Below are 15,902 nucleotides of genomic sequence, written 5' to 3' on the forward strand. Positions count from 1 at the left end.
AGCCATTTGTATTAATATCACTTTTGCAAAATATGTACTATGCTTTTGATCAGTCAAAAGTTATTAAACTAGAAAATTTTCTAAATGGATCTCTTATATTTAGAAATGTTTCCCTGCTGAATTCAGACTTGGCCTTAGAATCTTCTCAGACATAGATTCGCCAGGTACTAAGGCTTCCAAATCAGACAAAACTGGGCATGGTCAGAGTACTGTGGGAATAGACTAAATACGGTGTTCTAAGAGTCCGCCATCAGTAGGCTTGGAAATGGTTATGAGAATATGTACATTATACATTACTGTTCTTAGAAAACTCAAGATCATAGAAACAAAGGGGGCTCTAGTGTGTCACTGAGGCAGAGCATCCACCTGCACCCATCTCATCTGCCCTGTGAGGTTTGTGCCCACCACCACTATTTACTCTTGTTCTTGCTGCCCCTACATTTGTAGACTCTAAGAGGGTACACACTTCACTTCCTTGAATTTCTCCAGCTGAACATGTCAGGATATAAGGGAACCACAGACATGTCTCCCCAACTCAAAACTTTATATCTCGGTCAGCATTTTTCTCTTTATAATCTCTTAGAAGGCTTCTGCCTATTGGTTATGAATAACAACAACCAAAAAGAACTGTTTTACCATATACTAAGCCCTACTTCAGGATACTCACGTACACTAATCATTTAAAGGTAATCATCTGGGGGTATTCGTGGAGAAGGGAGAGGAAGGGAGAAGTTGGGAGGGGAAGAGGGAGGGAGCTACAGGGGGCATACAAAGTGAATAAAGTGTAATTAATACAAAATTTTAAAAAAGTAATCATCTGAAGTTCTACAATACTAAATACTATTCTCTTTCTCAAATGTCCATCCATAAAGCAAAGGACATAATTATGGCATCACTTGCTCCAGTTTCAGAGGTAAGAAGTGAGAGTCAGGGAATCTGCCCAACGTTTATGACAATCAACATCAAGCCTGTCCTGAAAAGTACTCATAGAATTCCTCTTGTTTCTCTTGTCTCAGAGACATCCTTGCTCAATTTTCTAGAACGAATCCAGAGTCAACCCTCAATCAAAACAGTTTATAAATGACTTGGTTTGTTTTATGTAGTGGAAGCTTTGGTCTCTTTAAAAATTCAGTTATGTTATATAAGCAAGTTTTTGTTTTAATCCCAAGTGTGGGATATGGTACTGCTCTTAACTGATCATTGTCTCCTGAGGGACATGGTCTGTGCCAGATGATAACAGCCTCTTGCAGCTCAAAGAGCAGTGTGGTCTTTTCCAGCTGCAGTTAGCTTAATTCTGAGGACTCAGAGAGGGTATAAATACCAGAGCTCAGAGAAGCTTCAGAGGACTCAACAAAAGAGAGAAGTCTCTTCAAGAAGACAGGCAGAAAGAGAAGAAGCCTGCTAGTTCTGCTGGACTGCTGGATATCCTGACTGAGATTATTATTTTTCCAAAGAACCCAAGGACCCTAAATAGCTGGAAGTAGCTAAAGAGGTCTATGTCCCATCCCTTCTAACTTTCTTTCTCTCCTACCTGTGGTGGAGGAGGAGGGGTGCACCTGGAAAAGAGGTAGAGGCATTAAGGAACTCCAAGTAAAATAGAGTTCAAACACTAATGGCAACAGTGTTAGTTTCATTCTCCACTGTCCTTTTAAGTGTCAGTCACCAACTTCCTTTGTTTCCTAAGCAAAAAGATCCCAATTATTCTAAGGCAGGCTTACTTTTCTAGAGTGCCTTCCTTCAGAGATACACACAGTAGAGTGAAGCCCAACCACCCACCTGATATCCATCTGACAAGTCCTTAGGCAAGACTACTACTAAATTGCTTCAGAGTGCAACTAAAATAATCTTACCAATTTTTGACAAGGGGAGTTGATACTCCTGTTTCATGTCAGCCAGTTGGGACACAATTAGCAGAAAAGAAGCAAAGTCCTCTGTCACTTGCATGTTATATTCAAGCAGGGCATCACTAAAATCCTCAGGAAGGTCATCAAGGAATACCTAGAAGCCAAAGGGTTTTCACAGAGAGTTCAATACCTTCCCCAAAAATCAGAATAAAAGACCACATAATATAATTTTGTTTTCAATAAATCCACTTTTTTTTTCTTTTCATGGTTTAACTGGGGTTTAAGAAATAGCAGAGACTCACAGCCAAACTTTGGACAAAGCACAGGGAGTCTTATGATAGACAGGCAATATTGAAGGACCCAGAGAGGACAGGAACCCCACAAAGAGACCAACATAGAAAAAAACACCACAAAGCTGGGTCCAAGGGGGACTCTAGAGATAGATGCATCAAACCAAAAACGGTGCATAGAGAGAACCTAGGTCCTCTGCTTAGAAGTAGCCCATAGACAGCTCAGTCTCCATGTGGGTTTCCTAGTAAGGGGAAAAGAGACAGTCTCTGACATGAACTTGGCTGCCTGCTCCTTGGTCACTTCTCCCTGGGAGAGCGACCTAACCAGCCCATAGAGGAAGAGGATCCAGGCAGTCATGGTGGAAGCTGATAGGCTAGGGTCAGACAATAGGGGAGGAGGACTTCTCCTATCAGTGGACTAGGGAAGAGGGATAGGAGAGGAAGATGAAAGGAGGGTGGGACCTGAAAGAGATGAAGGAGGAGACTACAACCAGGATACAAAGGGAATAAATTGTAAATAATAATAATAGAAAACGAAACATTGTTCTTATTTGCACTTGTAAAAGTAAATACTCTACTCACAATATTTACTCTAATGCAACTTAATCAAAACAACTTTTGTAAAAATAGAATTGTGTCCTCAAATGCCATTGGACTCATGAGTAATACAAAGCACCGAGGGACGCATTTTCAGAGCAAAGAAGATAAAGCATATTTGCAAGCTTGCAATCACCTGCACCTGGTTGAGAGGCTTTGAAACCCTTATTTATATTCACTGTGCTAACAATTATTCTTCAACCTGTACATATGAAAGTGCTCTATCTCTAATTTGTCGTAGTTTTACTTTTTCCTTTTAATAGCTAACTACAACCTAGAAAGCACCTTCATTTAAGACTTCTGGACCTAAAGAACTGTGCAGAAAAGAATTCTGCCTGTGTCAACCATACCATCAGTGCTACATCATAAAGTCACTCAGACATTACGAACAGACCCAACTCAAAGCACCAAAAAATAGCACGGTGTGTGTGTGTGTGTGTGTGTGCGCGCGCGCGCGCGCGCGCGCGCGCTACAACTGATCTCATGCAAATAAATGTAACTGTTTTAATTAAATGGACAAATGTACCTTTTCAAAACTAACCAAGAAAGATGAAAATACTAAAATTGAAAAACTCTTTCCAAAATTTAGACTCTAGAAGTCAAAGGACAACTTCCCAGGTAACTTTGCAACACTTCCTAAGAGAAGGCACTGTGAGATACAGTCTTATCTCAAGACATACATTCAACAGTGAGGGTGGCTTTGGGGCTTAAATGTGTAATTACTGTGTGTGTGTGTGTGTGTACATGCTATTAAGTGTGCAGGTGTTCATCTTATTTTTTGAAGCAAGGTCTCTCACCATAACTGGAGTTCTCCCCTAAACTACTCAGCCCCTGCCAGGTCTAGGGACCCACATGACTTTGCCTCCCCAGCTCTTAGAATACATTGTGTGCCACCAGACACATTTTTTTTTCATTTGTGTACCGGGAATGCAATCTCAGAGCTTCAACTTGCCTGGCAATCACTTCACCAGCCAAGCCACCTTCCAGCCCTTGTACACCTTTTCATTAATGTTGTATTTTGATGCAGTCAACTAAAAACATGAATGTACTTTCAGCCTAGTTACCTCAAAGGCATGTTAAGTTTGAATAGATTCACAGAGCTATGTTTGAGTTACAGATAAACACTGCACTATTTCCAAAAAAGCCAGGCTAGCATACAAAATACATTACTTACCCCATATTTATAGAATCTTATTGCTGCTGAGACATTTCTGATGGAATCTGTGTACTACTATTAGTTAGCTTTATCAGAAGATTTTACCTTTGATTGATAAAACTTGGCATTAACATCTCCGAACTTGGCTGGGAAATATCTTCTTCCAAATAGATTTGCCAACACTAAAACCAGTTTTTCCATGACATCTTCTGAAAAACGTTTTGGGTCTATACAAAACAAAAGTTCCATGCCGTATTTGTAAAAAGGAGTTGGATCAATTTTCTTCACATTTAAATTAATTGTTGGGTTTATTTTATTGCAATAGTAGAATAACATTAGCTGCAGAAACTTCTCATCTTTGGTATTTTTATTCCTGCTTTTACCTTCATCTTTGTCTTTCCAATTACAAATTACTTCATTCTCTGATCCAGACTTTGCTCACTTTGACCCATCTCCCAATGAATGATCAAATTTATGATAATGTCTTTATCTTGGTCAATGTTCTATTGCTGCAACCATGGTGACTGTTACAAAATAAATCATCATTTAATTGGGGCTTCTTTACAGTTTAAAAGATTTAGAACATTATCAACGTGGCAGGGAGCCTGGTGACACTCAGGCAGACTTGGAGCTGGGGAAGAAGTTGAGTTTTATACATCTTAATCATCCTGCATCAGCAGCAGGAAGACAGAGTCACTAGGCCTGACTTGACCTTTCAAAATGCCAAAGCCCACCCCAATGACACACATCCTCCAAAAAGGCCATACCTATTCCAACCAGGCCACACCTCCTAATCCCTCTCAATTAGTACCACTCCTGAATGAAAATGCATTCAAATCTATGAGCCTGTAGGAGCCATTCCTATTCAAACCACCACATGGATCTTTGCTACTGTGATTGCTGCTTGACAAGATAATGGGAGTAGTTTTCAGATCCATCTGCAATATCACTACCTGCTCATCCTTGCAGAGCTTTCTCCCATACACCTATGGATATTGGTGAGTGAAATTTATGTGATGCTCTGCAGTAATAATTTAAAATCCACATCACTGTTCCAATACAGGAAACTTCACATCAACTTCCAAAATTATTCTAAATTTAATCAAAATATGTAATGTTTTAAATAAAGACATTTCAAGCTTTACAATATGGATTTGAAATAAATTCTCTGACATGAATGTTTTTGAACATTTCTTAGTCGCATTTTTTTTTCATTTATTTTACCATATGAATCTATTCCTTTTCTTATTGGATTTAAATCAAGCACTGAGTTATAAGAAGCAGACCAAAACATCAATAGACTCATGTCTGTATCATGCACTCAACCATGCCAAGTAATCTGAAAGCCCTTCCTTGATAATTAGGAAAGGCTGAGCTGATAATATGGTGTGTGAATCACCATAATTCCTCTCACCTCCCTGCTCTGAAACATTCTTCACTCTTTTTTTTTCTTATTCTCTGTGCCTATATGTGCCTTAAAATTTAATCAATTAGTGGTTTTATGGACTCCTAAGATGTCCCAGAGACACCCTTCCTCCCCAAAAGACCACATTTCCTAATCCTTTCAAATAGTGACACTCCTTGCTGAGCATGTGTTCGAATCTACGAGCCTCCTTATTCCACTTCTTGGACAGCAGAGGTTTATAGCCATATCATAGTGCATCATGAATTTAGTTTAACTTCACAAGTTTCCATAATCTATCCCAGTCTCAACATTAATACAGAACTCTTCAGTTTAGCCTCTGGCTCTTTTTTGGCTAAGAGCAGAAAATTCTTTGCCAAAATATCATACACACATGCACACACACACATACACAGTCTCTAGGCCACTTAATATTCATCTCCCCTGAAACCTCCTGGACTAAGATGTCATAATCTGCATTTTTCTCAGCACCGTTTCTTCCCTGCTCTTAACTCTTTGGCCCGTTAAGCCCCACTTAAAATGTTCAAAGACTTTCCTAATCCTAAATCCACATTCTACCTACAAGCTGCACAGTCAAGCTTGTCACAGCAATATCACATTGCAGGTATCAATTTCTGCTTTGTTTTACTGGGAAGAAACACCATGACCATGACAACTTTTATAAAAGAAAGCAGTTAATTGGGGTTTGCTTACAGTTCCAGAGGCTTCATCCATTATCATTATTTTGGGGAGCATAGTGGCACTCAGGCAGACATGGTAATGGGTCTAAGTAGCTGAGAGTTCTACATCAGATCCACAGACAGCAGGAAAAGAGATGAGATTCTGGACTTGGCATGGGCTTTGGAAACCTCAAACCTCACTTCCCAGTGACACATTTCCTCCAACAAAGCCATACCTCCTAATCTTTCCAAATTGTCCCACTCCTTGTTGACCAAGCATTGAGCCAAGGGGGCCCATTCTCATTCAAACCACCACAGCCTCTATCACTTAGTCAACAATCTTCTCAACACTGAACAAAATACCCGAAACTTGTAGGCAAAATCTATTTTGTATTGTATAGAAGTGTCACCTGTCAATGAAAAGCTGATGGCAGAATGCTACTGGGTTATCAAAAACAAGGAAATCATTAAATTTTCAGGCAAATGGATGGAATGAGAAAAGATCATCCTGAGTGAGGTATCCCAGAACCAGAAAGACATGCATGGTATGTATTCACTTATAAGTGTATTTTAGCCATAAAGTACAGGATAGAATACTAAGTAACAATGAAGTAACAATGAGGACCCAAGGGAGGACCCTCACTCAGAAGGATAAATAGGATAGAAAATGGAAGACGATGAAGACAGGGAACAGGTTGAGAGGGGTCACAGAGAGAAATGAAGGTGAAGGTGGATACCAGACCTGGGATGAGTTGGGGGTGAGAGGACAGAGGGCTATAGAGAAGAAAGAAAACATGGGCACAGACATCTCTGTGACAAGCTGGAGACCTAAGATAGGATAGGCTTCTGGGAGGATAGGGGACTCCTAGTAGTAGAGTTATTTTCTATAAATCTATCAGGTTTTTTTCCATCAGGAAAAGACTTTACATTTATCTATCTATCTATCTATCTATCTATCTATCTATCTATCCATCCATCTATGGAAGACTTTACATATATAAGTAAATATATACACATATAATGTATGTATATATATTGTATGTACATATATACACAAATACACACACACATATATATAGTAATTCACAGAATTAGTAACAAGTAAATTATTCATTGTCAGTTTAAAATAGTACATAATGTCAGTAACTATTAACTGGTCCAACTTTAATAATAACATGAATTACATACATATGTTTGTGTCTGTGTATATATTTACACATATAGTTACGTGTAAAATACATATTACACATATGTATTACATATCACATTATATCATATTATATATATATGAATATACTACTGAAGATAAATTATTTATATGCTAACAATATTTCAATAATACACAGACACAAAACAGAAAACACAGACGTCAAACTTACCTCTACTAATTGGCTGACAAAGTTTATGGAAAAGACCTTTTACAAGGAAACTGACAAATATGAGATTAGATGGTTCGTGGTAGTGTAAATGCGATACAAGGCCAGCAAACCCTGTAGGATTACCTTCCTGATCTATATGTCCCTAAAGAACAAAAATAATTTGTTATTTAGGCTCAACTCACGGAACTAGTAACAAGTAAATTACTCATTGTCAGTTTAAAATAGTACATAATGTCAATAAGATGGTAACTGTAAACTGGCCTAACTTTAATAATTACATGAATTACAACTAACAGTACTCACTGAATATTGCCTTCTAAAGATTACAATGATGCAATGTGGCTAAAAATAAAAATTCAGAACTGGAGAGATGGCTCAGCAGTGAGGAGGACATGCTGCTCTTCCGGGGGCCTGAGCAGTTTTCCAGAATCCACACTGAATGCCCCACAGTTAGCTGTAACGCCAGGTTCAGGCTTCTCAAATCCTCTTCTTGTCTCCATAGGCAACCCCCCCCACACACACACATATACTCACACATATTCATATGTAAATGAAATTTTAAAAATAAATGGAAAAAATCAAAGATCTGCTACTTTATAAAAATATACATAGCAGCAAATCTATTCTACAGATACAGGGGTTGGGGAGAGAGGTTTGGCTCCTACCTGTTTCACCAGGAACTGTAAGGAATACAAGAAGTAAAGCTTTAACATGTCTGTGGCCCGGGGCTGTTTGAAGGATAGCAATGAATGCTTCAGCACTGACAGTGCCTATAAAGAAAAACATTTTCAGTAATCAACACTAAGTGAATGAAATGTCTTTAAAAGAGATAAAAGTGGGCTAAATTACATATCACACACACAGATAGATAGAGATATATCACGTATCTTTTATATATATAATGTGAGTTACAAGGCTTGTACCTTTAAAGGCAGTGAAACATCGACTGCTCCCTTCCTCCCCTACTCTTTTCCAAGTGCTCCCCCCCCCCGACTACAGCACACAAGGAAAAAGGGGGTGGTCTTAATGGCTCCTTTTGGTGTCCTTGGTCACCCACTGCATATATGAGATGAATAATATCATACAGCACAGCAGCAATATACACAATCAGTTAGATTTCCAGTTTAATTCAGCACATCATCTGACATAGCACATACTTCCTTTAACACAGAAAAGAGAGCGGTGGCAGATGAATGAGAGTGACCTCATAGGCTCATAGGCTCACTCATAGGCTTGCTCCCCACTTTGTGGAACTGTTTGGGAAGAATTAGAAAGTGTCAGTCTTCCATTTTGAAGAGTCTGTGAAATCCCCAGCTAGCTCTCTGCCTCTATCCTGTAGTCTCAAGATGAGAGTTCTCAGCAACTCCTGCAGTGCCTGCCTTTCTGCAGCCCTGCTCCTGTCCTGATTGTCACAGACAAAATCATCCCCAAACAGTCTGAGTGTAAAGGACATTCCCGTTCCAGAGAGTACAGTAAGTAAGTTACATAGAGGCAGAAAAAAAGATAAAGTTTTCTATCTCTGCAATATTATTGACGGGGATAGAAGGAGGTTGGCTGGAGCCAAAAGAAAGAAAATACTGCTTTGTTTCCAGTGTCAAGCAGCATGGTTTTGTGTGTAACATTCAACTTCTCTCTCAACTATCGGTGAAGTCACAATAAAAGCAATCACTCAGATGGAAACGTGTCTGCCCTTAGGTTGTACAGTTTATAGAACACAGGAAGAATCTCCGCTGTCCCTTTAGAAACAACAAAAGTAAGAAAGAACTATTCTATTTTTCATCTTGTGTATACGTGGTAGTGGTGGGGTTGCTGGGAGAGTGCATGCAAGTACTCGTGGAATCCAGAAGACAGCATCAGACCTCCAGGGCTGGAGCGACAGACTGTTGTGAGACACCCAACATGGGTGCTGGGAACTAAACTCAGGTCCTCTACAAGATCCACGCATGTTCTCCAGCTACTACTTATTTAAGTCCAATACAATTAATGGTAGAATGAAGGGAAAAAGAAAAGGTGTGACTTCTCCATCTCTTTTACAATCAGTTATGAAGGGAGCCAAAAGTTGCCTTTATTACCACATCCTTTTCCTTGTGTTCTGGAACCAAAGGAGGCAGCATTTGGAAAACAGCAAAGCAGTAGGGGAGTTTGGGGAGAGAAACTATGTGATTCACTGTGTCCTAAGGGTATAGACCCTGTCGTTAAAGTCACACTAGCATGATGTGTTAGCATTTTCATCGCTACGACAAAACATCTGAGAAGAGCAATTTAAATGAGGAATGATTTATTTTTTGGCACATGGTTTTAAAAATAGTTTCAGTACATCGCTTGCCTGACCCTATTACATTTGCTCTGCTGCTCAACTCACAAGCCTGCACCAAAAGGCTTCCTCCTTCTTCTACTCTTGTTCTGTCTAGGACCTCAAAATAATGGATGCTGTCACCTGCATTGGAGATCATGGCTGATCCCCATTCTAATCTTCTCTGGAGAGGGCTCCCAAACAATCCCAGAAGTAATGCATGATTAAAGTCTGCCCCGGTGTCACTAAGGAGCAAAGCTGATCCAGACACAGTGGCACATGTTTGTAATCCCAGCACTCAAGGTCATCCTCAGCTCTATAGTGAGCTCAAAGCCAGCCTGGCCTCCATGAGACCCTGTCTCAACAACAACAATGAAATAAACAGAACCGACAATATGAAGGTTTAACTCAGTAATTCAAAAGACAAATGTTATGTTCTCTCATAATTAAAAATATGTAATTGAGAAAAGGGGGAAATGGGACTTCCAATATGAAAAAAACACGACTGTTACTGAAAAAGAAACTGCATAAAAAGAAGCAATTGACAAAATTTTAATTTAAGATCCTTTTGTTCAAAAAATGCTTGAACATAGCCTGACAACGTGGATGTGCCTAACACTGTTGAGCTGTACATAAAATGTAGCCAGTGTGGAGAACGTATGTAACCTCCTCACTATACAAACAAAGGAACAGTATCATCACAAAACAACTAAATAGCTACCTTTAAATTACTTTTCAGTAAATAGAGCTTGGGAAAAATAATTTGAAATAAGCAAAAACAAAAGGCTCATATCAATAGGTAAGCAGAATAAAAGCCAAATTAACTGTAAAAGAAAGAGATTAGTCTGGATGCCATAGCTAGGAGACAGAAAAAAATGTGCTCTGTGAAATATCAATACTCAAGGCTAAGAGGTAGTTAGAGCATCACAGTGGAAGTTTTCTGTCATTAAATCTGTAGATATAAACATGTTTGTATGTGAAAGTAGAAGAGAGAGTGTTTGGGCTAGGGGAAAAGAACAGTGGGAGGGGATTGTGAACAAGCCTGGAGACGAGAGTTCAATCTTTTTAACCCATGTGAAGGTAGAAAAGAAAACAGAATCCACAAAGTTGTCTTCTGAACACATGTGCGCTTTGACATTTGTGCTAGTGCACACACACACACACACACACACAGCACACATACATACACAGAAATCATAAGTAAAATAAAATATTTTATTGTATGTAATAATAAGTAATAAATAATAAGTAAATAATAAGTAAAATATTTTAATATTAAAGTATTATTAAAATAATAAGTCTTATTAGAAGATGTTATTTATAGAAAAGTATAATTTAAGAACAGAAAAGCAGACCAATAAAATGGCTCAGTGAGTAAAGGCAGTTGTTAACAAGACATACAAGCAGAGTTAGATACCTAGAACACAAGGCACGGAAGGGCCAACAGATTAAAAACAGGCTCCTCCAAATTGTCCTCAGTTTGTTTTCTGATCTACCACATATGTGCCATGAAGGAAGGAAGGGAGGAAGGAAAGAAGGAAAGTTGAACAGACAGGTCTAGGAGAGAGGGAGAAAGGGAAGAGAAAATATTTTAAAAGAATTAAAACAATGAAAAAACTTTGGTCCAAAACAATGCTTTGCAAAACTAGCAGACTCGTTAGGAAAATCCCAGGATTGTCACTTTAGGAAGTAGTCTTTGGTTTAACTGGTTATAATAATACAAAGAATTGGGAAAGAAGAGGTCCTGCTGTGGTCTGAATGGTTGCTAGATGAGGTTGAAATCTAATCTCCATGCGAGCTACCCCATCAAAGTCTGAGACTTAAAAAAGAGATTAGAAACCAGAAATCCTAAGAGCATGATTTTCAAGAGGAATGGGGAACAGGGAAGGAGGGCTGAGGCCAGACAGGCCTGTGTGCTTCCTATTTAGCATGTGATGTCCTATGACTTGGGACATTTCAAAAAAACGTGTAGATGCCACCCTTCACCACTGAACATCTAGAGTCATGACTCAGAACAAACCTCTCTTCATATGTGGTATTATGTTACAGCCAACAGAAAATGAGCACAAGTCCTTTAGCAATGCATTGTTACACAAATGGAAATCAAATCATTTAATTGTAGGATTCAAATTCATAGTCTCAGACTCACTTTTATCTGACCCTAAAGCATCAAGAGAGCATTCTGATTTTGTGGTCCATATACAATCTTATAAAATGGATACAGCTGGATACAGAGTTAATAAAATGTAACTAATAATAAAAAATAAAAAATTAAAATTAAAAAATGTGTAGTCATACCTCAGAAAAAAAAGTCTAAAAAACAGAAAGCCAAAATAATAATGTAATCATCTTGGTAGAACTAGGCATGAACCTTTGTTTTGTTTTGTTTGTTTTGTTATTCAACTTTCTGTATTTTATCAACATTTTTAATGAACTTGGATTTTGCCTTCTGAAAAACTATTACTTTACAATTATAAAAAAAAAAAAAAATTCTTCCACTATCTGAATGGTAGAAACAGATCATAGTTGCCATCTTTCAGTATAACACAATGATGTCTACCATACACAAAGACAGCGTCATGGGCACGCCATAGTGCCCGCCCACTCATAAATTCTGTCTGCTCCTGGAAACAAACATTTATCATTCTCTTCCCCATCTTCCTCCACCCATCTCTAGAGAACACTGAAAGGCATGAAAGCAGAGCAGCTCATCCGGGCCAGTGGTGAAGGCTGAGGCCCACACAGAGGGAAACAGCACCTTTGCCTTGCCATCCTCTGGGTCATCCGCCTTGGAGGCCAGCAGCATGAGTCTTAGGATGAATGAGATACTGAGGGGAAACTGTCCTCTCAGCTCAGGAACTTTGGATTTTATGAGTTTCTCTACTTTGGGCAGAGGGATATCAAAGAAGTAGACATCACCCAGCAGGTCTTGCCCTCGTCGTCCAGCCCGACCAGACATCTGGAAATATAGCAGAATCATGTGAGAATCACCTGTATGGTTTTCCTAAGACGGTGTAAAGAGTTTAAGCCCTTTACATTGCTTTTGAGCAAGTATGACGCACCTGGAGATTAACTAATGACTATCTTTCTACTTAAAACCTAAAAAGTCATCATGTCTGAAGCAGTTACTTTAAATAATGTCTATCATTCTTATTATCACTAATCATACCAACTATTTGTATAATACTGTACAGACCTACACATATGTATAAAATGATATATTAAAACTGCGAATACATTATATACTGTATAATATATAATCGACACTTCCTGTCAATTACTTACTTGCTATAATACTTACATATCTACCTATGACATATAATACGTGATATAACCATATATGCTATAATACTATATAATAATGTATTAATAATTATTATACAGGTTATGTCTAATTTGAGTGTTAGGGGATGTATCTAAGTTTGAGGCTGCCAGCAGAAATATTAATTGACCATTTTTGAGAAGGTAAACTATATGAAGATGAGCTTTGCTGTCTGCAGAACATAACAGAACAAGAAGGATCAAAAGCAAAGAAAATGCTTCAATATATAAGGTCAAGACTGCTGTGAAAGATAAATGCACGGGGGGTTCAGGAAGCTCTGAGGGAAATAAATGAAGTCCTGTGTGAATGTATGTCATTGACATGGGAGCAGAAATGTCAAGGTCCCAATGCCTCAACCTCATGGGAATGGCAAAGCCCCTTTATTTCCTAAGAGCAATTGAAAATCCTTCCTCTGGTTTACGGTAACATGTTAATAGTGTGTGCAGAAACTGTCTGCTGTAGCTTTCTCCTCCCAGATCTTTACAAATGAAGACTTCTCCCATACAGAGGCTGCCCCTAAGGAGCTTATTCAAACCTGTCTCCTTGTTCACCTATATGCAATAACCCTACTTCCCTGCTCAGCTCTATGTAATAAACACTGAGCTTCCACATGGTACAGTTTCTCCATCAGAGAGCCAAGTACACCTGATTTCAACTTTTCTTTGTGTCTGTGTATCTGTCCTTTTCTCTCTCCCCTAACACCCTAGTTAGATCAGCCCCTGGCACTGGGCAGAGCATAGCAATGATGGCTGCACAGATTGCAGCCATCAAATACCACCAAAGAAGAGTATGGAAGGTGGTTTAGAAACAAATTGTGCATCACGAGGCTCTAGAACAGAAAACCCATGCTCAGTAAATGAGAAAGTAAATGTTTCCCCACCATCTTTGATACGTATCCTTTGACACAAATCACTTTATTTAGTTTGTGTGGCTGTCATGGGGTAGTGATGGTCAACTGGATTCTGCAGGTGGGAGAGGAGATTGGATGCCTTATCCAAGATCACACACATGATCAGCAGTGGTCACATAATCTCATAGTCCTATGCTTCCTCAATACCAGACAGTCACCTACAGTGCTCTGCCATGAACTGAGCATGTTAGGAAATTCATAAAATGTTTTATTTTTACTATTTCACAGCTTTATGGTATTAATATGTAGAGTAAGTTAATGCATATTGTAATACCTGTCTGAAATTTAAAGCATCCAGATAGACTGAGTTTTGAGCAAACACCACAGATTTACAGGGCATATTGATTCCTAATGCAAGTGTTCCAGTAGCTGTCACCACCTGAGAAGAAACAAAACAGTGACTCCTCACACTGACATTTTGACAGAATGCAAGTATTTCCATGCCATTGTTCAAAACTGCAATTAAATTACAATGGGCAAATTAAGGGACAAGAAACATAAAGTTGCAAATACAGACAGCACAGTCTCTAACGCAGTCTATTTTAATACATGCTGCTTTGAAAGCATATATACTTTAATCCATAATTGTGTGGCACAAATGTCACAGATGAACCTCTCACCACATTTAAAATAATTATCTTCTCCCATCCCCATCTACCTCTCTGCTCTCCACATTGTCACCCCAATGTTATTGAGGGATCATCATCCATCAATAGCAATTGTGATTTTCGGTTGCTATTCAAATGACAGAAGTGGAAGCATCACTCACTGTTGTGTGTCCATAGTCGCGAAGAACATCCAGCATGTGGTGAATGTTACAGTAAACATCTTAAGTAATATATTAGAAGGGGAATTTCTCTGTGAGAGGGCAATAAATCTCTTACAAGCCTACTTATTGACAATTAATTGATTTGCTAAAGTTCACTGAGAAGTGACTTAAAAGTAAAGTACGTTTCCTTTTTCTGTCATGAATTTGCATGACCACTAATTAGGAACAGAAAAGTGCTTGCCGCTTATTCACATAATCTAACTTCTTGTTTATATTTTTCCCGACATAGTGGGTAAATGCTGACGTGTGCTGTCTCTTTATACTCATGTCTGTTTGCACTCTGCTTTGTAATGAATGATACTTAAGGATGTGTAGTAACGTTTTCTAATTCTTTTATAACTGAGGTTTATGCCTCTGACAAAATAAAACATGCTCCTTTTTTTTGTTCAAAAAAGTGATTGTATTCTCATTTCATTAATATTCTCCTTCATATATTCACATTTTCAAATTTTACAAAGAAAAACTGACCCACCCTAATGAATCCTTTCCTAAAGAGAATTTCAACTAACTGCTTTTCTTTGGCAGACATGGAACTGTGGTGATAGCCAATGCCTCTTCTTGCCAAAATCTTCAGTATGTCACCTTTTCTTTCGAATTTCACTCGACTAAACACCATCCGTAAAGTCTAAAAGAAACAAGAGATTTAGAGTATTGCTTATCTAATTCTAAATCAATCAAAAATCATTGATGAAAACAGTATACATAATATATAATAATCCTGCCAAGTGATGTCACTGTTAGGCCTTTCCTCTAAACAACAACAGTCACCACAAGAAAAATCTTCCCAGTTCTTGGCATGGACCAACCCAGACTCACATTACTTCTGGGATAGAAAACTACCAAAATAGTAGAGCAAACCCCCCAAGGAAAATCTAAGACTGTGGCCCACACCCACCTGAACAGGACCAAGTGACTGTGAAATTTTTGTAAAGTCCCTCCCCCCTTACCCAGAAGGTAAAACAAAACCTTTATACAATAAGGTCAAGAAATGCCTACTTTCCACTGCAAATGACATATTAAAGACCTTTAAAATACCCATGTCCTAAGGAGGAAATCCATTTCTGCCCAGAGTTATATAACACATGTAAAAATCAACACTTGGAGAGTGGGGAGAACTTTTAAGTCTCTGAAAGTAAAAGGATAATACCTAACTATTTTGATTGTATGGCTGCATATAAGACTGAATGTCAATCATCAATT

The 15,902-nt window shown here is 38.5% G+C and overlaps 1 protein-coding gene across 3 annotated transcripts in view; it reads right to left on the reverse strand.

The window, feature by feature from the left end:
• LOC129669607 (probable ATP-dependent RNA helicase DDX60) overlaps positions 1-15,902 on the reverse strand; it is a 116,749-nt gene that overhangs the window by 19,627 nt on the left and 81,220 nt on the right. For all 3 annotated transcript variants that reach the window (XM_055597900.1, XM_055597898.1, XM_055597899.1), the window contains 7 exons: positions 15,175-15,327; positions 14,148-14,252; positions 12,400-12,600; positions 8,014-8,118; positions 7,349-7,490; positions 3,993-4,114; positions 1,851-1,998 (listed from right to left, as the gene is read on the reverse strand). In XM_055597900.1, the coding sequence (XP_055453875.1) occupies positions 1,851-1,998; positions 3,993-4,114; positions 7,349-7,490; positions 8,014-8,118; positions 12,400-12,600; positions 14,148-14,252; positions 15,175-15,327 (976 nt within the window). The remainder of the gene's footprint in view (positions 1-1,850; positions 1,999-3,992; positions 4,115-7,348; positions 7,491-8,013; positions 8,119-12,399; positions 12,601-14,147; positions 14,253-15,174; positions 15,328-15,902) is intronic.

The sequence above is a fragment of the Psammomys obesus genome, unplaced genomic scaffold (assembly GCF_907164565.1).
Source record: "Psammomys obesus unplaced genomic scaffold, mPsaObe1.curated_primary_1811, whole genome shotgun sequence".
Taxonomy (NCBI): Eukaryota; Metazoa; Chordata; class Mammalia; order Rodentia; family Muridae; genus Psammomys; species Psammomys obesus.